This window comes from Stegostoma tigrinum, chromosome 2 (genome assembly GCF_030684315.1).
Source record: "Stegostoma tigrinum isolate sSteTig4 chromosome 2, sSteTig4.hap1, whole genome shotgun sequence".
In the NCBI taxonomy this organism is placed as follows: Eukaryota; Metazoa; Chordata; class Chondrichthyes; order Orectolobiformes; family Stegostomatidae; genus Stegostoma; species Stegostoma tigrinum.
This window is the reverse complement of record NC_081355.1, coordinates 75087886-75112806: the sequence shown is the minus strand read 5'-3', so window position 1 is coordinate 75112806 and position 24921 is coordinate 75087886. Positions and strand designations below refer to the sequence as shown.

At 43.9% G+C, this 24921-nt stretch overlaps 1 protein-coding gene across 3 annotated transcripts in view; it reads right to left on the bottom strand.

Moving 5' to 3' along the window:
- The window catches only part of LOC125461085 (dynein axonemal heavy chain 11-like), a 466228-nt gene that overhangs the window by 243419 nt on the left and 197888 nt on the right, over positions 1 to 24921 (bottom strand). For 2 of the 3 annotated variants that reach the window (XM_059654665.1, XM_059654655.1), the window contains 4 exons: positions 18751 to 18883; positions 17952 to 18079; positions 11189 to 11337; positions 2430 to 2580 (listed from right to left, as the gene is read on the bottom strand). In XM_059654665.1, the coding sequence (XP_059510648.1) occupies positions 2430 to 2580; positions 11189 to 11337; positions 17952 to 18079; positions 18751 to 18883 (561 nt within the window). Of the gene's footprint in view, positions 1 to 2429; positions 2581 to 11188; positions 11338 to 17951; positions 18080 to 18750; positions 18884 to 21507; positions 21601 to 24921 lie in introns of those variants that run through there. The other variant, XM_059654658.1, reaches the window with a different exon arrangement.

Here is a 24921-nt window from a genome sequence, read left to right as displayed (position 1 = left end):
TGGCCTGCTTCCACACTATAGGGAATTTATGATTCTATGAACCAGGGACAGGCAATAAATGCTGGCCAGCCAGCAATACCCAAGACCCAAGTGAATTTTAAAACAAGCTGCCAGGTCATCCTTTGGTGACATATAATCAGTAACACCTCAATTGGCTTGATTATGCTGAATGTTTGTTGCCCAAAAGAAGATCTAGCTTCAGATTTGTCAATAAATTGTCACTGGCATACCTGCTGAGACATTTTGTAGCAGCACCAAATTATTCACACACTGCTGAAGCAGGCTGTCTGTCAAGGTGGGGGTATTGCTTATATGAAGAAGTTACACAACAATCTCCAAACGAGAGCCTTGGAATTTCTGAATGGCTCGATTTCAGTAAGTCATTGAGTTGAGTTATTGTTGTCAAATGGGGGCTGTAACAACAGTACTCATTTGGCATCAGAATCTTGGAAAGTCAGAGGTTCCCTTCAGTAGATGTGACTGTCATTGTTCAAAGGCTGGTACACCTCAGTCACTGCAGTATGTAGGGCCTCAGTCTCCTAAAACTGTGCCAATAGCTGGGAGAACACAGCTAACCAGGCAGCATCTAGAGGAAAGGAGCAGTCAATGTTTTGGGTATTATCCTTCTCCAGGACTGGGTGTGGGGTAGGGGGAGCTGCAGATAAAAAGAAGGGGGGTAGCGGAATGGTGATGATAGGTGGACACTGGTAGAAGGTACGAGCTGGTTGGGAGGGATGTATCTGGTTGGTGGCTGGAAGGGACAATCAGAAGGTGGAATTTCAGGGAGGAGGGTGGGGCTGGAAAGGGAGCTGGGGGATGGGTGGAAAGGTTATTTGAAATCGAAGAACTCAGTGTTGAGTCCTCTGGGCTGTAGGGGTGCTCAGGCAGAAGATAGAGGTGCTGTTCTTCTAATTCGCATTCTGAGTCACTATGACACTGGAGGGTGCTGAGGATGAACATGTCAGAGGGGGAGTGGGACGGGGAGTTGAAATGGGTGGTGACCTGGAGGTTAGGTTGGCCGTTATGGGTAAAGCAAAGATGCTCAGTGAAATAGTCACCTAGTCCACATTTGGTCTCACCGACATAAAGAAAACCACATTGGGAGCACCACATGCTGTAGACTAGGTTGGAAGAGATGCAGGTGAAGCTCTGTCTCGCCTGGAAGGACTGCTTAGGGCTCCAGATGGAGGTGAGGGAGGTGGTGTGTGGGCAGGTGTTGCATCTTTTACGGTTACAGGGGAAGGTACTGGGTGGGTTGGAGTGGTTGGTGGGAAGCGTGGTGTGAACTAAGGCGTAGGGAAGGGAACGGTCTTTGTAGAAGGCAGAGAAGGGTGGGGAGTCAAAGCTTTTCCAGGTGGTGGGATCTAATTGGGCTTCGCAGTAGTGTTTGAGGATGATACGTTGGATGCAGAGGCTGGTGGGATGGAAAGTGAGGAGAAGGGGGACCCTATCTTTATTATTTTTGGGGGAGGGGGTGGTTAAGAGCTGTAGAGTGGGGAATAGAGGAGCCATGGTGGCGGAATCAGGTTGGGGGGTTGGGAAGAAAGAGCATTGTTTGAGAAAGGTGGACATCCGGGATGCTTGGGAGTAGAGCGTCTCCATGTCAGATGCAGCAGAGATGGAGGAGTTGGGAAAACGGGATGGAGTTTTCAAGATACAGGGTGCGAGGAGGTATAGTCTAAGTAGCTGTGGGAATCTGTGGGTTTTATAGTCAATATTGGTCTGTAAACTGTTGTCAGAAATGGAAATGGAGAGGTCAAGAAAGGGGAGGGAGGGGTATGAGATCGACCAAATGAATTTGAGGGCGGGGTAGAAGTTAGCGAAGTCACAGTTTGAATCAACAGACTGGAAATGGTGGCTGTGAATCAGTAGGAAACAAGAAGGTGCAAACAATGCCTTAATCTTGGCATCCCCACAGGCCCTTCTAGTTTTCTCCCTGTTTTGAGAAAGAGGTGAGAATGAGGAAATCTAAGGTCTCCCAAGCCATGGCCAAAAATCGAATGGAAGTATTTGTGTTTAGAGCGGTAGATATAGTTACTGGCAACCTCTTGAATTTCATTAAATGATTGGTAACTTTCTAATTACATACTGACACCAGGGAATTTCACCTTTTTGGAACTATAATGACAATTTGCTATATTGTGCTCGAGAAATCTGTTGGCATTATTTTAAATTATTGGAAAATCATGAGCAATTGCATCCAAATTTCTATGCACTCTCAGTAGCTGAGATTCCGTAAATGTGCTCCTTTGCTCAATGATTCTGTCGATTCAATGCAAGAAAATTGGATGAGTGAACAGTTATTGCTGTGAGACTATTAAAATTAACTTTAAGCTATCACTAGTAACAATGTATTAGTTTACTAGGTTGCTTGTGAAAACATTAAACTTCCAGAAGCAGATTAAAGGAGAGAGTAGCTGTTTTATTACCTGTACCATGCTATTTTCAGGAATGGGAGTGATGGTCTTTATAGAAGATCGTAGTTGCTCCAGACATGAAGGAACATATTTATCAAAGAGAATGGTCAGGTTGGTCTTTTCCGACTGGTAAATCCTTCTGTCAATCCAGCTGGTCACATATCTACACAGTAAGATCCATAAGTTAAAGTGCATGAAATAATCTTTTCAGAAAATGTAAATATCAAGATTGTGGAGTTGCACAGGAATCTGCTCCATGATTGGAATTGTGCCTGGGATCTGGACGTGTCATGTCTGTATAAGTTTCATTTGCTGAGCTGTGGGAGTGGAACCTCTGCTCACACCAACAAGGCCATTGATTTAAGAGGAATAAAGCCATCCCAAGTCCTGGCTAGTAAGGTGGAAGGAAGTGCAGGCAGTGGTCGAGATTTAAATGGCAAGTGATTAGGTTTGTTTTAACATTTTAAAGCTGCTTCTCGACATAAAATGTTTGAGCAGCCAGGCTTCTGCTCTACAACTGGTGGTGGGTTGGTCATAATGAGAAGGAGAGGAACCTTACTAGACTTTCTGATTTTTTTTGTGAAACAGCCCAACTAGAAATCTGAAAAAGGGATGGTGGAGACAAGAAAGGAGTTTGCAAACAAACATGAGTCAAGATATATGTTTTTTGAAGGCACTTTAAGGAGGCCTGAGTGGCAAGTGATTGCAGTTTAGAAATCTTTGCCCATTTTTCCAGAAACTCTAGGTTTCCACCTCCTAGCATATGTTGTGCTGGCTTGAACAAAAATCACAAATTAGTTGTTTTTAATATACGTTATTTCTTGGAATGTGGATGTTGCTAGCAGGGTCAGAATTTGTCGTCTGTCTGTAATTGTCCTGGAATTGACAGACTTGCTGGATCACTTCAGAGAATAGTTAGGAGGAATTGCCACAAAACACTACTGTGAATCTGGAGTCAAATGAAGGTCAGAACAGATAACGTCAGCAAATCTCCTTCTGTAAAGGAAACTTGGGTGAACCAGGTGGGATTTTTACAAAAATCAATGATAGCTCCCCATTCTCAACATTATTGAGTCTAGTTTTCAATTCTGAATTTATTTAATTAAACAAATTCTGCCAGCTGCCTGTAGGATCTGAATCTGTGGGCCCAAAGTAATAAGGGATTTATAGTCCAGTGGCATAACTACTATACCATCATCTCCCCTTATGGAACCATGTGATAACAGTACATTTTCTTTCCTTTGTTTTCCATTTACAATCTTTGACCTCCTCCAATGCCTATCCTCTGTTCCAAGGTAATGTAGGAGCATGAATAGGCCATTCAGCCTATTTAGCCTGTTCCTCTATTTGATAAGGTAATGATTATCTAATTGTGGCCTCAAATTCACTTTCCTGCATGCTCCTGTAACCGTTGACTTCTTTGATAAAAATCTACCTAACTTTGCCTTCAATAAACTGAACAGCCTTCAATGCTTCCTGAAAAAGAAAATTCCACACACTGACTGCCCTGAAAGAGAAAAAAAAATTCCCTTCACGTTTGCCTGAAAAAGGAGATCGCTTAGTTTTAAACTCTGTTCACTCGTTCTAGTCTCTGCCACAAGTGATAACCTCCCAGTATCCACACTATCAAGTCCCTCAGGATAAAATCGTATTTTATTCTTCAAACCCCAAGGCTGTAAGCTCAACCTGTTTGACCATTTTCATAAGACAAGCCCATCATCACAGGAAAGAGTCAAGTGAACATTCTCTGAGCTGCTTTTGAGACATGTTTGCATCTCTTTTCAAATAAGGAGATCGAAACTGCACACTGTACTCCAGATGTGGCCTTATCAAGTCCCATAAGTCCCTCATTATGTACAACTGTAGAATAGCTTGGCTACTTTTATATTCTACTTTCCTCGTGATAAACACTGACACATGGTGTTCATGCAAAGCAACTTCTGGAGTACAAGGTCACCCAAATCCTTTTTGTTCTGCACAGTTCTCCACTCAAATGGTAATTTTTAAAGATTAAATTAAGAACTACATAATTAGAGATGCCAAGCCAGGCAATGTCTGGGAGCTGGTGCACCCCATTGTGATTCACAGTAGTAATTTCTGTAGCAAATTTCTGGTTGCTCGAGGCATTCCAGCTCAGAGGTGATGAGCTGCAGTCACATCCCTTAGATTAACGACCTTGGTTAGGAGCAGGAAGGTGTGACTATGAGTGAGGTAGGCAGAGATATCTAGGAGGCAGTGCTGAAGGAGCTTCAGCCCTTGAGCTTGTCTAACAGGTTTCAGGTTCTCGCTCCCTGTGGGGATGACAGTGGGTGTTCGAAGGAGATTGTGCAAACTGACCAAAGCACTATGGTACAGGGAGCCATTCAAGAGTAGGGAGCAAAGAGCAATGTAATTGCTGTTGGGGATAGCATAGTCAGGGGGATAGACACCATTCTCTGTGGCCGAGATCAAGAGCCCTGAGGCTATGTTGCCTGCCTGGTGCTAAGGGGAACTTGGAGTGGGAGGGGAAAAAACTCAGTTGATCTGGCTCACCTAGGCACCAACAATACATGTAGAAAGAGTAAAGAGGTTCTGCTCAGGGAAAATAAGCAGCCCAGCGTTACAATAAAAGGCAGAATGAGGAAGATCATATTCCCTGAATCACCACCTGAGCAATGAGCAAATTGGCACAGGGTCACCAAGATTAAAGAGGTAAACATGTGGCTCAGTTTGCACAATCTCCTTCGAACACCCACTCTCATCCTCACAGGGAACAAGAACCTCAAAAGTGGTAGACAAGCTCAAGGGCTGAAGCTCCTTCAGCACTGCCTCCTAGATATCTCTGCCCACCTCACTCATAGTCACACCTTCCTACTCCTGACCAAGGTAGTTAAAGAGGTAAACACGTGGTGTGGGAGACATGGGTTAGAATTCATGGTATATTGGTACCAGTACTGAGAAAGGACGGAGCTGTTGTAATGAGAATGGGCTCCACCTGAATTAGGCTGGGACCAGAATCCTGGTGAATTGCATAACCAGGGCTGTTGATAGGGTTTTTAAAAAAAAGTAGGAAGGGGGTTCAGTTACATGGAAAATTAGGGAAAAAATTAAGAAGGGGGGAGGGAGGGCTCAGAAGTAAATAAAGTTTCCAGAAGAAATAATATGATAATGAGTATGGAAGGGTCAAGAATCTGACTTCAAGCACAGTAACTAATGGGACAATGGAGAAATGGAGCAGTTAATGCAGGATTAAGGGTAACATACTTAAACACAATTTGCCTATGAAACAAGGTAAATGAGCTTGTAGCACAGATTAAAACTGACAGGTATAATACTGTGGGTATTACAGAGATGTAGCTGCGAGGAGATCAGGCCTAGGAGCTAAATATCCAAGGAAACACACTCTACTGGAAGGACAGATGGGCAGAGTTAGCAAGAAATTAACCTAAATCAAAAACAACAGTGAAACAGAGTTGGAAAGTGTAGAATCTATTTGGACACAGCTGAGGAACCACAAAGGATAAAAGATCCTGATGGGAGTTTTGTACAGGTTTCCTAGCAGTTGTCAGCGTGTGGGGAAAAAAGCAAATCAATCGAACAAAAACATATATAAAAAAGGAACTATTACTATAATCATGGCAGACTTCAATATGCAGATGGATTGGGAAAACCAGGTTGGTAGTAGATGTCAAGAAAAGGAATTCATGGAATATCTCCAAGATTTTTTTTCGAACAGCTTGTGGTAGAGCCCATGAGGGAACAGGCAATTCTGGATTTGGTGATACGTAATGAGGCAGACATGATTAGGGAGCTTAAGGTGAAGGAAGATCCAGGATCAGTGACCATAATATAATAGAATTCACTCTGCACTTAGAGAGAGAGAAGCTAGAATCAGATATAATGGAATCACAGTTGAGTAAAGGTAACTGCAATGATGTAAGGGAGGAGATGGCCAGAGTTGTAGAGTGATACAGCATAGAAACAGACTCTTCAGTCCAACTTGTCCATGCTAACCAAGTTTAAACTTAGACCCATTTGGCTGTGTTTGGCCCATATCTCTCTAAACCTGTTCTATTCATGTATCTGTCCAAATATCTTTGGAATGTTGTAATTGTACCTGCATCTACCACTACCTCTGGTGGTTTATGTGACAGTAAGCTAATTAGTAATATAAAAGAAGATTGCAAGCATTATTTTTAGATATCTTGAAGATAACAGAGGCAAGAGTGGGCACTGAACCACTGGAAAATGAAGCTGGAGAAGTAGTAATGGGGAATAAAGAAATGATAAATAGGTATATTGCATCAGTTTTCAGAGTGGAAAACACCAGCATCATACCATAACTTCAAGAAAGTCTAGGTGAGTATAGTGGCATCACTAAGGAGATGCTGGGGAAACTGAAAAGGTGTTAAGGTAGATAAATCACCCAAACCAAATGAGTTACACTCCAGAATTCCAAAGGACATAGCTGAGGAGATTGTAGAGGCATTGGTGGTGGTATTTCAGGAATCACTGGAGTCAGGTAGGGTGCAAGGTGGCTGAAAAATGGCTAATGTAACACCCATTTTAAGAAAGGTATGAGGCTGAAGACAGGAAACTATAGGCTGGTTAGCTGGACCACAGACTTTGGAAAGATTTAGTCCATTATTAAGGATGGGATTACAGAGTGCTTGGAAGTACAAACTGAGTCAGCATGGCTTTATCAAGAGGAAGTCATGCCTGCCAAATCTGTTAGAATTCTTTGGAGGTAACCAGCAAGTTAGACAAAGGAAAGCTGGTGGGCATGTTCTATTCCGATTTTCAGAAGGCCTTTGACAAGGTGTTGCACAGGAGGCTGCTAAATAAGACAAGAGCCCATGGTGTTATGGGCAAGGTACAGGCTTGGATAGAAGACTGGCTGACTGACAGAAGGCAGAGAGTAGAGGCAAAGGGGTCTTTTTCAGAATGGCAGCCTGTGACTTGTGGAGTTCTGCAAAGGTCTGTGCAGGTACGACAACTTGTCATATTATACATTAATGATCTGGACAAAGGAACTAGGGCATTGTTGCTAAGTTTGGAAATAACACAAAGATAGGTGGAGGGGCAGGTTGTGCTGAGGCAGCAGGCAGGCTGCAGAAAGACATGTACAGACGTAGAATGTTGTCAAATAAGTAACAGATAGAATACAGTGTGGTTAAGTGCGAGGTTATGCACCTTAGTAGCAAGAATAGAGATGTAGACTATTTTCTAAATGGGGAAAGGCTTTGAAAATCTGAAGGACAAGGGAAGTTGGGACTCCTAGTTCAGGACTCTCTTAAGGTTAACATGCAAATTCAGGTGGTAGTTAGAATGCAATGTTAGTATTCATTTCAAGCAGGTCAAACTACAAGAGCAGAGATGTACTGCTGAGGTTGTATAAGGCTACAGTCAGACCTTATTTAGAATATCAGGAGCAGATTCGGGCCTCTATCCAAGGAAGGATGTGCTGGCTGTGGAGAAGGTTCAAAAAATAGTTTAAAAGAATGATCATGGGGATGAAGAGATTATTGTATGAGGAATGGTAGAGGATTCTGGGTCTGCACTCAATGACGTGCAAGGATGAGGTGTGGGATCTCGGTGAAACTTACGGAAAATTGAGAGCCCTGGATAATGGACATATAGAAGATACTTCCATTAGTAGGATAGACTAGGACCTGACAGCAAAGCTTCATGTTAAAGAGACAGTCCTTTAGAGTTAAGATGAGATGGAATTGCTTCAGCCAGAGGGTGGTTAATCTATGGAACTTACTGCCGCAAAAGCCTGTGGACACCAAGTCATTGAGTGTAATTAAGGCACAGACGTATATTCTTCTTATTATTGACTATTAAGAGCATCAAGGGTTGGGAGAAAAGGCAGGCAATTGAGGTCGAGAAGCACATTAATTATGATTCAATGGCTAAGCAGACTTGATGGGCTGAATGGCCTAGTTCTGCTCTTACATCTTCTCAACTAAGTTATAAGGCCCTTACTGCAAGTACTGTTTACACTGTTACTTGTTCAAACAATGGGAGAGTTCCTATGGATGAGCTGGAGCCAGGGACCTGTACAAAGGGAGATTCAGCTGGCAACAAGTAACTAATTGGTCTATGGTTGATGACAAAGGCCTTCTGCCTGGAAATAACAATGTGACTGGTTTCCTGGCAGTTCAACAACTTGAGCGATAGACAAAAGGTCACTGGACTTGAAATGTTAACTCTGATTTCCCTGTACAGATACTGCTAGACCTGTTTAGGTTCTCCAGCAAATTGTTTTGTTGTTTGCTTCAGATCTCCACAATGCACAGTTCTTTGTTTTATTTATTGGAGTGTGAATTTTGGATCAGAAATCATCAGATCTCTGAGAAGAAAGGAGCAGCCTTTTTCTCTGCAATTAAAAAAAAGTCTCAAGCCTGGAGAAAGCCAGTTTATTTCCCCCTCACTAGCTGCTGTAAGCTGTGGCTTTGTAAGCAAAAAGTCAAAGACTTTATAAGTATGAACTAATGACTCTATGCTTCCTGTAACAAGTAAAAGTGCCTGGGGGAGAAAGATTAAGGATAGCAAGTCCTGACAAGCAAAAAGGTTTATCTCACTGAATTGAGCCCTGTGGACAAGGATCACCAAACTGTTTTCCCAGTCTTCCCCTTCACCCATAACACCTTTTTTTTTGGTATTTCTGTCTATCTGTGCATGCAGGGAGAGTTTTGTTAAGTCAGAACCTCAACTAGTAGAGCTTTGGTTTATATTTGTCTACCAGCAGCTATTTATTTGTATTAGCAAATAGTAACAATTAATAATCACAATAACCAAACAAATGATTAATGTGATGTAAAAGTTCCAGTACTAGTCTGTAGGCTACATTTTCCAACGAGTGGACCACCTTAAACAACTGGTCATGTTAACAGTTCACAGTTGGCAGCATGCTACATGTGCTAAACCAGCCCATGTTTGCAAGCCTCAAAAGTATATTTACCCATTAGGTGTGATTATACTGTTGGGAATCATTCACTAAAGTCCAGACTGTGCTAAGAGTTACAGCAGAAACCAGTTTAAGTATTAGCTGGGCCTGCAATGTGATGCACTTGCACAAGCTAGAAGATAAACATATAAATAGTTGAGAGTCTGTTTTATGTTTCTTTGCCTGCACTGCATTCCCATGGCAATATCCTGACCAATCAGAATTTACCTGCTTAGACTACAAATTAAGATTGATAGTTCACTGTTGTGACATAATCTTTATGATAGTAATGGCCCAAACAATCAGCACCCACTTCTCATTCTCTATAAAATGCTGTCTCTGTTTCTAATCCTGTTTTCTTGCATCCTAGTTCTGCTGAGTGCAAAATGAAAATCTTCTATTTCTAGTTTCCTTTTAGCCATGTTTAAGGTCTAAATTACCAAGCTTCTTAAAGGAGGAGGCACAAACAGAAATGTTTAAGGATGAATTTTCTGAGCTTCAAGTCTAGAAGTCATTGAGACCAATGGAACAGAATAAATAATGGGGATGCATAAAAGTCCAGAATTGGAGTTTGCAGCGATCTGAGGATTGATCATACTGGAGCAAGCTGCTACAACTTGCGGCCTAAGCATCTCATAAGAAATGGAGTGTTTTTAAAAAATCGAGAGATTTAATACATGAATAAAATGTTGCTTTTGTTAAAAAAAATCAAACATAAGCCAAAATGGCAAAGAATTACTTGTTTAGAGGAAGTCTTCAATACACTCTCAAAATATTTAATTACTTACGATAAAGACGTAAGACACTTGAACACATATTTCAAGTTATTTTAAATCTGTACAGCATCCAAATGTAGTTAGCATCTGGCATCCCATCTGATTCTGTCAGTTATCCAAACAGATTAGTTTGACCGTCTAAAAGATAGATCATGATTTGCCTTTGACAGTGAGTGTTGAGACTCATCCAGTTCTAAGGTGAGCACTGCAGCCAAATTCTGTGCTATTGAGACCTAATTTCCACAGAACTATTTTCTTCATTTGTCGCTAATAATAGAGAGCTGAGTGGGTGATTCCATGCTGCAAGGTTTACTATTAAGCTGAGGAAGTAATATGAACACATCATTAATTTCACCAAACATTACTCCAATTTTACGTGTGCAGGTGCACTGATCCACCAAGTGATGCCATTTGTTATAAAAAAAAATTGGAAGGAGTCTTTTGGATCACTTGTGAGAAAATTCCCAGCTACATGGGTTATTACATAATGTTTTTCTAAGTATAATGCAAAAATGTTTGTTTTTCTTGTGCCTAACAAAGAAGCACAAAGCTTTGCACTTACATAGCACCTTTCACAACCCAGGAATTTTCCAAAAGCTTAATTTTGGAAATATAATGTCACTACTTCAAAATAGGAAACACGTCAGCTAATTTGTGTATAGTATGCATTACAAACAACAATCTGATTAAGGAGAAGCTAATATAGTTTTCCTGATATTGAGTGAGGGATAAATATTGACCAGGTCATCAGAGATAACTGCTCCACTATTCTTTCAATTTATACTGTCAGACTTCTACACCCAACCGAGGACAGGGCATCAGTTTATATGTCTCATCTGATGTAACTCCAATAATGTAGCAAAGCATTAATACCCTGGAGAATTTATTTCATTCTTCAGAGTGGGGCTTTAACCTACAAAGAACTGACTCAGATGTGACGGTGCTCTTGACTGCATCAAGGCTAATATAACACATGAACGTAAAACGCATTTACTGAAAGGTTTGATATTAAACATGCACAGTCATTTGCATTACCACCAGCATCAATATAATCAATAACTCACGGATTCCAGCCCAAGTCTTGAGGATTAACAAATAAAATGCCTGCTCTGGAAACAGTGGCCGGTGTAGCTGTTTTTAAATGGCTTACTTCAAACAAAAGGCGCATGGAAGGATTAAGTGGAATACGTTCATTGCTGGCAAGTGTCAACACCTGTATACACATATCAAAAAACAAAATCTTCAACAATGTAGTCACATATTCCATAATTTTCACAATAACAGAAAAATAATTACATCACTTTATTTAAATCTTAAAAAAACTACAATTAAAATATTTTCCAAACAAATTGGTGACTTAGAAACTAAACAAAAAGAGCTAAGGAAGCCAATAAAGGAAAATATCACCGAGAAATTCACCTTCTCAAAACTCCTAAATGGGAGGACCAAAAAAGTCTTTGGATGAAAATAATATTTAAAAAAATGTTTATCTTCAGCCCCTGGACTATAGTCTAGTAGGTTAGACTGCCTTCTCATTGCAGAACCTATTCAATTTCATTCTATCGTCAATAGCATGCCATCAGGGGATTCTATAACGAACAAATGGTTTTAATTGCCTGGAGACAGTAAGGACTGCAGAAGCCGGAAGCTAGACTCAATAAATGTGGAGCTGGAACAGCACAGCCGGTCAGACAGTATCTGAGTAGGAAAGTCAACATTTCAGGACAAAATCTTTCATCAGGACTGAATGGGGGGAGGGGAGGGGTCGGACTGGGGGGAGGGTAGGTGAGATGGAAATAGGTGGATGCAAGTAGGAGGTTATTGTGGTTCGGTCAGTGGGAAGGGTGCAATGGAGAGGTAAGTCAGAAGGTAGACAGTGTATTTTTTGGGGGGTGGGATTTTGAAGCTGGTGAAGTCAATATTCAGGCCATTGAGCTGTTAGCTCCCAAGGCAAAATATGACGAGTTGTTCCTCTAGTTTACATTTGGCTTCACTATGTCAGTGGAGGAGGCCAAGTATGGACATGTCACCAGGGAGTGGGAAGGGGAGTTAAAGTGCATAGTAACTGAAAGGTCGGGTTAGTTGGTGCGTGCAGAGCATAGATGCTCCACAAACTGATCCTGGAGTCTGTGTTTGGTCTCCTGAATATAGAGACAACCACATTGGCATCAACAAATACAGTAGATCAGATTAGATGACACGCAGGTGAATCTGTGCTGCATCTGGAAGGATTGATGGTGCCTGGGATGGAGGTGATGGGGGGGGAGGTGTAGGGCCAGGTGCAGCACCTCCTGCAGTTGCAGGGAAATATACCGGGGTGTGGTGGAGGGGCTGGTGGGGTGTTTACAGCTGACAAGGGAGTCATGGACAGAACGGTCCCTGTGGATAGTGGACAGTGATGGAGAGAGGAATATCGTTTTGGTGGTGGGGTCTGATTATAGGTAGCGGAAATGTTGAGGACAATGTGTCATATTGCCCAACCATGTGATGACCACCGGCCTCAGTGACCATGTGATGACCACCAGCCAAGTCATTACTTCCGCTTCCGCCCACATGACCGCTCCTGTACATACACCCTCTCCTCCAGCTGCCGTCTCCAACTCCCAATCACGGCTCCAGCTCAACACTCAGTGTCAGTCCCAAAGCTCTGCTGGCTATTCAGCATCCTCCCAGACCTCCCCCTTGCGGTGGCTGAATATTCAGTCCTCAGCAAAGGACTCACCTTTATTCCCCTGTGAGCACATGTGAATGAATTCCATGCATGCCACAATGTCGAGCTCTTTTTCCATGCCTCTGCCTCTGCACTTATTTCTTTGAATGTGAATCTAACCCATCCTCTAACAATTCCTTCTCCCGCCTCCTGTGGACTCCATGTTCCTGGAAAATCCCTCTCAGCCTCCTACTCTCTCTCAACCTCTTCATCTCCAACTGTCCTTAATGATGTCAATCACCTGAATCTCACCACCCCCTCCCACTTACTCCAATCTCTCTCCATTAGAACACGCAGCCCTTCACCCCCTTCACTCCAACCCCAACCTCACCATCAAACCCACCAACAAGGGGAGTGCGGTTGGAGTATGGTGAATTGACTTCTACATCGATGAAACCACACGGCAACTCTGACACCTCCTCATACTGCCCTTCAATTACAATACCACATTGGATCACCAAGCCACCATCACCCAGACTACCAACAAACTCATTACCTCCAGAGACCTCCTGTCCACAGCCTGTAAGCTGATAGTTCCCCAACCCCACACCGCCTGTTTCTAACTCCTACCCAAGATCCATAAACTCGACTATCCCAGTCAACCCACTGTCTCTGCCTGCCCTTGCCCCACTGAGCTCATCTCCTCCTATCTTGACTCTGTTCTTTCCCCTTTGGTCCAGGAATTTCCTACCTACATTCGGGGCACAATCCACACTCGCCACATTTTCCAAACTTTCAATTCCCAGGCCCCCATCACCTCTTCATCATGGACATTCAGGCCCTGTGCATCTGTACTTCACAGGAGGATAGTCTAAAGGCCCTCTGCTTCTTCCACTCCCGTAGGCCCAACCAATCCCTCTCCACCGACACTTCCATTTCCTTGGTGGAATTGGTCCTCACCTCAACAAATTTTTCTTTCAATTCCTCCCCGGTTCCAACAAACCAAAGGGGTGGCCATGGGTTGAAGCCACGCCTGCCTCCTTGTAGATTTGTGGAACAGTCCTTCTTCAACTACACCGGCACTATCCCACATCTCCTTCTCCGCTATATTGATGACTGTATCACTGCTGCCTCATGCCCCCACAAGCAGCTTGAACAGTTCATCAACCTAGCCAACATCTTCCACTGTGCCTGCAAATTCACCTGGACCATTTCTCTCCTCTCACCCACCCTCCTTACTCACAATTTCCCCACATCTGCCACATCTTCTTCCAGGATGAGGCGTTCTACTCTAAGACTTCCCAGGTATCCTCCTACTTTAGAGACCATAATTTCCCTTCTTCTGTTCCTAAGCAGGCCCTCAACCACATATCCCCCATTTCCCATGCTTCTGTCATCAAAACGCTCCCCCAAACAACAATAAGGATAGAGACCCCTTGGTCCTCACAAATGACCCCACCAACCTCAGAATACAATGCATCATCCTCTGACATTTCCACAACCTATAATCAGACCCTCCTCCCAACCAAAAAGATATTTCCCTCCTTACCACTGTCCGCTTTCCGCAGGGACTATTCCTTCCACAGCTCCCTCATCAGCTCCACACAGCCGACCAAATCCTCTACTACACCTGCCCCTACACCTCCCCCCTCACCTCTGTCTGAGGCCCTAAACAATCTTTCCAGATCTAGCAGAAATTCACCTGAAATTCATTTAACCTCATCTACTGTATCCATTGCTCTCGATGTGGTCTCCTCCAAATCGAGGAGACAAACACAGATTCAGGGACTGGTTTGGGGAGCATCTACAGTCTGCAGGCTCCAACCAACCCAATCTTCCAGCTGCCCTCCACTTTAACTCCCCTTCCCACTCTCTAGTGATATATTCATCCTTGGCCTCTTTCACTGTCAGAGCAAGCCAAATGTAAACTAGAGCAACAACACCTCATATTTCACCTTGGGAACTTACAGCCCAATGGCTTCAATATTGACTTCACCAGCTTCAAAATCTCTCCCACAACCCCCAAATCTGTCCTTCTTCTGACTCACTTATCTGTTCCACCTTCCCACTGACCAACCACAATAACCCCCTACCCGCATCCACCTATCTCCACCTCACCTACCCTCGCCCAAGCTCACCCCTTCCCTGTATTTATTTCTGGACTCCTCTCCCCCGTTCTGTTGGGGGGGGGTTTCAGCCTGAAACATTAACTTTCGGCTCCTCGGATGCTGTCTGACCAACTGTGTTTTTCCAGCTCCACAGTTATTGGTATAAATGGCTATGGGTGCGAAGTGATGGCCGTTAAAGGGGACAGCGAGAGGATTCTGAGTTTGACATTGGGTTTCGAAACATGGACGTAAGGAACTAGTGTTGAATTTATAAAAGACATTAGTTAGATCACTGATAAGGTATTGTTTGCAGTTCTGGTCAGTTCCAACATGGCTGGTAGAAATACAGTAAGAGTACGCTGAAGAATTGTCAAGAAGAATGAGAGGTTAAGATAACAAGACTTGGCACGAAAAACAGGAGCTTTTTTCACCGAAGTCATGGTGAAGAAATTCGTGAAAAAAATGAAAGAACTTGGATGCTGGAAATCACAGCCAAAAACAAAGACAAAAATTGCTGGAAAAACTCAGCAGGTCTAACAGCATCTGTGGAGAGAAATCAGAATTAACATATTGGGTCCAGTTCTTAGGATGGGTCACAGGACCAAAAATGTTTCCTCTGATTTCTTCACTGCCGTTCTGAAGAAAATTTCTGAAGAAGACTTGCTATGGCCGTATAAAATAAAATAAGAAAAAAGACTGCAACAGAGAAAGAGGACTATCATTGACAACTAGGGGCGGCACGGTGGCTCAGTGGTTAGCACTGCAGCCTCACAGCACCAGGGACCCAGGTTCAATTCCAGCCTCGGGCGACTGTCTGTGTGGAGTTTGCACATTCTCCCCTTGCCTGCGTGGGTTTCCTCCGGGTGCTCTGGTTTCCTCCCACCGTCCAAAGATGTGCAGGCTAGGTGGATTGGCCACACTAAATTGCCCGGAGTGTTCAGGGTTGTTTGGGTTATAGGAGGCTGGGTCTGGGTGGGATGCCTCAAGGGTGGTGTGGACTTGTTGGGCCGAAGGGCCTGTTTCCACACTATGGGTAATCTAATCTAATAGTGAGACCAGACTTTTCCAGTCAAGTAGAAGTGCTGGAAAGTCTTTCCTGCACTTTGCTGAAACTTTGGAGGAGAAATGCAGTGTGTTGCATAAAGGGAGAAATATACATTCTTGGAAGACCCACAGCAATACAGGAAGTGTGGAAATTTGCAACAATGGAGCTAGTAATGTTAAAAAAAGTCACTAAACTGACGGCACAGATATCCAACGTAAAACTGTAGCTGTTGTACAGACTTCTAAAAGATGAAACGTTGTGGACCGAATCTTAGCAAAAATCTCCTGCCATTTTTGTTGAGATTCATGGAGGGTTTCTCTCTGTGAGGGCTAGTGCTTTCTCTTATGCTATCATCCCAAACTCACCTCAATAACTAGGTACTGCACTGTAATGGCACCCTATTCATCGAATGCTAGCCCGATTCTCCTACATGCTAATAGGCTGAAGTATTAACCACTGCCTGGATGTCCCAAGATGCCCCGTGCCATATTTGAAAGGCTGTTGTGCACCTGGAAGAGCATGAGAGCACGGAGCTGCCGTAAACAGTTTGAGACATTTGCCCTAAATATGGCAGATCACAAGTAACTGGTGTCCGACAATATGGCCAGGATCCTGGAGCTCCTGGTTGGTTGGGTGGTGAAGAAGATGGTTGTCCTCTTCCCCAGAATGGGCAGAAGAGGCCACGACATTGACTATGCCAGCTGGCCTAGGTTCAGTACGTTATCACCATCTGAAGAAATGCCCAGCAATGCCACAAGGTCAATGATCTTCGCTGTTCTGCCAAGCTACATACCACCATGCTACAAGCACTGGCAAGGCCACTTTCTGTACAACACCACACCACCCTCACCACACACCGCCCCCCCCCCCCCCCATCCCCACCACTACCACCTCAGATAAGACACCTTATTAGGTACTTCAGCTGGATTAGAGTTGGGAGCTCCCATGGCCACGCTTCCACGACTGGTCAACAGAGAAACACCCCAGCTCACTGGCACTCAAAAGACTGTCAGAGAGTAGGCACCTGCTAAGATCCAGGAAGGAGATGACCTCATGGTGTCAATAATTGTGACTCTGGTGACGTAGACAGATAGAGGAGAAACAGGCAGGTTTGTCTGGGAGACTGGGAAACCTGCACAAATCTACAAGACTGCAGCAATATCTTTGGCACCTTGCTGACTGATAATCCATGCAAATAAAACTCTCCTCACTCATTGCGAAGAATCTTGTCTCACCATTTAATACTTGGATGGAAAATGAACTTTTGATCTGTGTCAGGAATGTCCTTGTTGGACATTTCACTTGACTTTTCCCAGTTTCTTACCCTGGCCTATCTTTTTCAAGGGCTGGGAAGATCTGCCAGAAAGATGATCTGAAAAGATCTGTCTTTGAAAATTTGAAAGAAATCAGTTAATTTCATGCATCAAAATTTGAAATGTAAATCAAGGTACAGAAATCCAGCTATTACATTGCAGGATGATTGGGGATTGCCTGCTTTTTGGTTTGCAGTCTAGCAGAAACACAAGTTTTGATGATTTCTGGAAGTTGAGAAAATACCATCTTTCATAGGGAGTCATTCTGCACTCACAAGTTCCAGATGAAAGTGTAGTAGGAATTCAGAGGTTAGTAGTTGGAACAGAACAGGAATACATTTATACATACACCTTGGCATCAGCAAGATCAAAATTCTTAATGGAGTCCTGAAACAGAGGATATAGTGCAGGTGATGGAATAATATTTGACCTTGGAACAGAAAAGGAGAATTTTTGTCTTCGCCAACAAGAGTGGGAGCAGAATAACTGAAAATATGATTCTGCAAAGTATCATCAATTATGAATTTAAAAATGAAACAAAAGAACATTAAGTTTGGATGCTTCTGATTAATTAGGGCATCCATGTGGTGGGAGGGATGTTTATGATTTTGGAAATGTTAAATCAATACTTTTGGAATAAGTGCCCACCGTGAACATGTTGATATTTTGAAACAGTCGCTTGCATTATTCTCTAATTAAAGCACTAACTACCTTATTATCATCCATAACTGTGTTCAGTGACTCAATCCACATGGGATCTATATCACCATCTAGCACAATCCATTTTGGACCATCATGTGTTATATTGGCTTGCTCTCTCATAATGTAAGAGAAAAGACCTGTGAACAAAAGAAACAATGAATATCAAAGCTTTATTGAAACTGAGAATTTTCGACCTGTCAACAAATTACTAGGTGCAACAGACAAGATTACAATGTCCATTTCAATGTTTTCTCATGGCTTTGTGAGTAATTTCATGGTACCCAGTACTGGAGCATTGAGCTCTATAAAGTAGGATAGTTTGTGCTAAGTAAACAAATTTCCACAGGGTGTCACATCACAGATGCCACAATTAGTCTTAGGGCTTCTTGGCCAGGGAACAGAACACAGATTTTGCTCCTGATGACTACCCATCAATACCTCCCATAGGAGGTGTATAACTGCACAAGGGGCAATGCAGGAGTTCACTGGGCTAATTTAGTGGGCAGTGCTCAAATTAGAGAGAAACAAAATCACTAGATCCAGTGGGATGGAATCTAAATTTTTGAACTAAGTAGGCATTTTTGCCTGCAGCCTTTCAACCTTCCTTTGACATGGGAGTATTGACAGACGACTACAATGTTACATCACTTTCAAAACAAGGGAAAAAGGATAAACCAAGAGTTTATTGGCACAGCAGCCTCAATTGATGGTTTTCAAAGCGACTCAATCAATGTCTTAGTCAATAATCCTGACCCCAGTTTTATCAACCACATAATGGGTGTTCAAAATGCTGTATTCAAAACACTACCATCCTTCCATTCTCGAGTTGCAGGGTGTATAAAACCAAACATCTCATCTGTGCTGATGGCTTTTGGGTTAAGATCATTCCAGATAGGTTTTTGTTTCATGTTTCCATACGTCCTGTACAAAGTCTTTAATACCTAAACAAAGAGTAATTCATATATTAATTGCTAAAGTTGAACGCATGACTCAAGTACAAGTTTTATAATTGTGTCACTTTTTTTCTGTTAAAACTTATATCATGTGTAAAAATGCATTTAAGATGCTGATGTGCATTCTGATTTCTGGCACTGAAGTAAAACTGCTGTTAATCATTTTCCAAAAATACCGTAACTTTATCCGACTGATACAAAGGACAGGTCTGCCACAGTGTTTCTACTGTATTAATCGCAATCCAAATTCCACTTCCATTCCTACATATCTTCATAACCTTGTTCCCAAACACCGTCCTTTATTTCAAAAACAGAGTAAATGGAACTAAAGTTTTCAGTATGATTAACCTCTGAAATTCAGGCAACAGAGAGGTCTGACATCACCACATTCATTCAGCACTCACTCTGAAATGTATCTTGAAAATTATATTTGACAAAAACGTATGGTCAGAAGTAACATGGGTCCCTTGAAAAATGGTAATGATGATATTGCTATTGCAAATATGGAAATGGTAGTCACGGTTTGAATTTTTTTGTGCCAGTATTTACAGTTGAGCGTTGCAGGCATCCTGAGAACTATAGCATTGAAAATGGGATTGGAAGCATAAAAATTAATTTAAGCAAAATAATACTCATAAAGAAAAAAAAATGGCATGACAGTGTAACAAATATACACTCTTTGTAAGTGGGATAGAACCCAATTAGTTAAAGTACGGGCGTTTTTGCCCTTTGAACCCTCCTTCAATATGAGAGCAATGACAGCGGTCTTGAGGACTGCCAATGATACATCCCGTTCAAAACATGGAAGAGGGATACACCAAGAATTTACTGGCACAACAGCCTTAAATGATGGTTCAGGTCGTTAACCATTTGCATTCAGGTATTTACATACAACATCATCAGTTGTCACTCGATTCAATGATGTTTGGAGTTGCGAGTGCTATGGTTCTCATTGACCAAACAGGGCTAACTTTTGAATCGTGGAGCTGGATGAAGACAGCAGGCCAAGCAGCATCTCAGGAGCACAAAAGCTGACGTGTCGGGCCTAGACCCTCTGATGAAGGGATAGTGAGGGAGGAGGTGTGGGGGCAAGTGTAGCATTTATCCCCTATCCCAGGCCCCAAGATGACATTCCACATGAAGCAGAGGTTCACCTGCACATCTGCCAATGTGGTATACAGCATCCATTGTACCCGGTGTGGCTTCCTCTACATTGGGGAAACCAAGCGGAGGCTTGGAGACCGCTTTGCAGAACACCTCCGCTCAGTTCGCAACAAACAACTGCACCTTCCAGTCGCAAATTATTTCCACTCCCCCTCCCATTCTCTAGATGACATGTCCATCATGGGCCTCCTGCACTGCCACAATGATGCCAACCGAAGGTTGCAGGAACAGCAACTCATGTTCCGCCTGGGAACCCTGCAGCCTAATGGTATCAATGTGGACTTCACCAGTTTCAAAATCTCCCCTTCCCCTACTGCATCCCTAAACCAGCCCAGTTCGTCCCCTCCCCCCACCGCACCACACAACCAGCCCAGCTCTTTCCCCCCACCCACTGCATCCCAAAACCAGTCCAACCTGTCTCTGCCTCCCTAACCGGTTCTTCCTCTCACCCATCCCTTCCTCCCACCCCAAGCCGCACCCCCAGCTACCTACTAAACTCATCCCACCTCCTTGACCTGTCCGTCTTCCCTGGACTGACCTATCCCCTCCCTACCTCCCCACCTATACTCTCTCCACCTATCTTCTTTACTCTCCATCTTCGGTCCGCCTCCCCATCTCTCCCTATTTATTTCAGTTCCCTCTCCCCATCGCCCTCTCTGATGAAGGGTCTAGGCCCGAAACGTCAGCTTTTGTGCTCCTGAGATGCTGCTTGGCCTGCTGTGTTCATCCAGCCTCACATTTTATTATCTTGGAATTCTAAAGCATCTGCAGTTCCCATTATCTCTGATATATGAGCCCTTACTACCTGCACTATACTAGGGTCTTGTTAAAACCCTACTCTATCTACAATCAGAGCAAATTTATGTCATCAATCTCTATGGCAGATCCTTATGGAATACATGAAGGATAAATGCTCCCAGAGTGTAGTCTCATGATTTCTGCACAGCCTTCCCTGGAGCAGAAACACATCACTTTCTGGGCCCTACATTAAAGCTAAAGGCACTGTAGTCTTACCAAACCACAGGGCTGCTCTCTCAGGAGAGATAGATGGCTGGTGGTGGTTTAACCTCAGGGGCACTCCACCTGAACAATGAAGAGGTTGCAAATGAGAATCCATCAATGGTAACCTCAGTTGGTACAGGAGTTGAACCCACACTATTGTATCACTTTGCATTGCAAGTTAGCCATCTGAGCTCAGCTCCTAACACCGGTCTTGATAACCCAGTGTGCCTCGCCATTGATAGGACAGTCTATTGCTGGACTGCAATGGATTCCAAAACACAGAAGATATTCATTACTTGCAGATCTCATGGAGGAACAAGCAGTCTGAATCCAGCTCTGCTCAAGCTTCAGGGGCTGTACCATGACGAGGATGACAGCTAAGTTTCAAAAGGGAATTCACTTGAGTGTTTTTACAATGCTAACGTTTCAATGAAGAAAATCCTTACTTCAGTCCACATAAAGACCACATTTACATGACCTCAGCTGAGTCACAATTCCCCTTCAACCTATTCAGCTTCCTTCCAATTAATGGGTAGATTGTCATCCACGCATCACACAATCTGCAAAAATGAAATATGGGGCTAGTATCACAGTTTGTTTTTGACAGAAATCTCAAATCTCTGCAAGTACAGTTTTTCAAGTGAAAGTGTGTCTGGATTAGTTCATAATAGGTTTCTCTGTTAATTAGGCTTGTGGCTTCCAGCACCAGGTTTACAGCAGACTTCCCATCTTAATGCTAGAGTCTGAGACTCTCCAAACTCTTCTTGCACCATCTCCACTCTACCTTTTAGCACCTTGTTAGAAAGAAGGATCATCAGAATTCTAAGAATGGGGCATCTCCAGATTTCACAGGGTCTGAAACTCTATTTTGAGCAAGCCAGTGGCTTGCTCTATTGTAGCATGGATGAATGATATGGTTCCTGTTATATCTCCACTCCATCTCTATTGAAAAGTTCTTAACGGGACTCAGAGGCAGATCTTCATTGGGGATCTCAGTCTCCTACCAGACTGGCCTATGGGATTTGATTAATGAAGAATGGAAGAGTCATAGCAGCTCTCTCCTTGCTGTGATCAACAAAGATTCTGTACAGAGATGATTATGAAGATTCCAAAATAATCTGAGGGAGTTTTGATCATCACATGCATGCAATCAACCACCTCCTGGCATTTAAAATCCATTCAATTCAGTGAAGCCAACAGTAGTTTATGTTTGAGCAGCCTCATCAATAGCTAAGATGATATAATTGGCAGCCTCGGCAAACAAAACATCAGTGATCAGGGTGAGGCATTCATGGGAAACTGACTGTGATATCCTGGATATGTCTCTGGGTTCCTGGAAAAGGTTGAAGCAAAGTCAGTCACTGCTTTGTTGGCTTTGAAAACCACTGGCAATGCATGTGCCACACCCTCCCCCCCTCCCCCCCACCCCACCCCCGACACCCACCAGTCCCCTTGGGTGGGTTTAAATAGTATCAGAGATAATGGGAACTGCAGATGCTGGAGAATTCCAAGATAATAAAATGTGAGGCTGGATGAACACAGCAGGCCAAGCAGCATCTCAGGAGCACAAAAGCTGACGTTTCGGGCCCAGACCCTTCATCAGAGAGGGGGATGGGGAGAGGGAGCTGGAATAAATAGGGAGAGAGGGGGAGGTGGACCGAAGATGGAGAGTAAAGAAGATAGGTGGAGAGAGTATAGGTGGGGAGGTAGGGAGGGGATAGGGCAGTCCAGGGAAGACGGACAGGTCAAGGAGGTGGGATGAGGTTAGTAGGTAGCTGGGGGTGCGGCTTGGGGTGGGAGGAAGGGATGGGTGAGAGGAAGAACCGGTTAGGGAGGCAGAGACAGGTTGGACTGGTTTTGGGATGCAGTGGGTGGGGGGGAAGAGCTGGGCTGGTTGTGTGGTGCAGTGGGGGGAGGGGACGAACTAGGCTGGTTTAGGGATGCAATAGGGGAAGGGGAGATTTTGAAACTGGTGAAGTCCACATTGATACCATATGGCTGCAGGGTTCCCAGGCGGAATATGAGTTGCTGTTCCTGCAACCTTCGGGTGGCATCATTGTGGCACTGCAGGAGGCCCATGATGGACATGTCATCTAGAGAATGGGAGGGGGAGTGGAAATGGTTTGCGACTGGGAGGTGCAGTTGTTTGTTGCGAACTGAGCGGAGGTGTTCTGCAAAGCGGTCTCCAAGCCTCCGCTTGGTTTCCCCAATGTAGAGGAAGCTGCACCGGGTACAATGGATGCAGTATACCACATTGGCAGATGTGCAGGTGAACCTCTGCTTAATGTGGAATGTCATCTTGGGGCCTGCGATAGGGGTGAGGGAGGAGGTGTGGGGACAAGTGTAGCATTTCCTGCGGTTGCATGGGAAGGTGCCGGGTGTGGTGGGGTTGGAGGGCAGTGTGGAGCGAACAAGGGAGTCACGGAGAGAGTGGTCTCTCCGGAAAGCAGACAGGGGAGGGGATGGAAAAATGTCTTGGGTGGTGGGGTCGGATTGTAAATGGCGGAAGTGTCGGAGGATGATGCGTTGAATCCGGAGGTTGGTGGGGTGGTGTGTGAGAACGAGGGGGATCCCCTTAGGGCGGTTGTGGCGGGGGCGGGGTGTGAGGGATGTGTTGCGGGAAATACAGGAGACGCGGTCAAAGGCGTTCTCGATCACTGTGGGGGGAAAGTTGCGGTCCTTAAAGAACTTGGACATCTGGGATGTGCGGGAGTGGAATGTCTTATCGTGGGAGCAGATGCGGCGGAGGCGGAGGAATTGGGAATAGGGGATGGAATGTGTCTGGTTCCATGGGCAACAAACGTCTCAGCTATGTGGTGCAAAAGGCCATGTCTCCCAAACTAACCTTGTTCTGACAAATTGAGAAGCCTGTCCTTGGCTACAGATTCTGCACTGGGCACATCATCATCTTTGAGCTGAGCTCCCTTTCCACTCCCTCTGTTTTGTGCCACAGCATGTGGTTGCAAAGACAGCTATTGTTTCTGTAGTTAGAAGCAGGAGTGAGTCACTCAGCCCATCAAGTTTGCTCTGCCATTCAATTCAATCAATGTTGTTGCTGCTGTTGTGGTAGCTGAAGCCACTGCTCTCTCTTAAACGGTCCAAGCTCCTGTTGCAGAAGTCACTTGAAATTTGCAGGTAAGTCTGGCAGCCAGAAATTTAAGACTCAGTTTAAACAGGCCCTAAGGCACTTGCAAGTCAGTGCACAAAGTTGCAATTCCCTCTAAAGCTAGTGATGTTAGCCCAGCACAACCAATCAGTATCTTTCCTTGTGGCTTATTGCAAGCTTGCCAATTTCAGCCTTCCAAGCAGATCAAGTTCACTCAACAATGACTCGATGCATTTCATTCACGTCCTGCATCCGAATGAAACTACAGAACCTATGTGCTGCTTTTGGTGTAAATCGCACTGCAGCATTTTAAAGACATACTTAATTGGCTGTCTGCATATTTAGTTTGTTTCCCGGCAGAGGTTCACAACTTGCTTCAGAAACTGCCCAGATGGAAATGGGAACAGGGCAGAACGAAACAGAATCTCACTCCAATACTGCTTTTTGGGAATGTGTATTTTTTGCGTGCACTCTTGGCTTGGAAAATTCTGAAAGTGAAAACTACTATTTTACATTTTAAATTCTGTTCTTTTAAAATGTTATAATCATTTCTTAAGTAATATTGGGAAAACATGACACAGTTTGTCATGTGATCAGAGATAATGGGAACTGCAGATAAAACCAGCCCAGCTCATCCCCTCCACCCACTGCATCCCAAAACCAGCACAGCCTGTCTCTGCCTCCCTAACTTGTTCTTCCTCTCACCCATTCCTTCCTCCCACCCCAAGCCGCACCTCCATTTCCTGCCTACTAA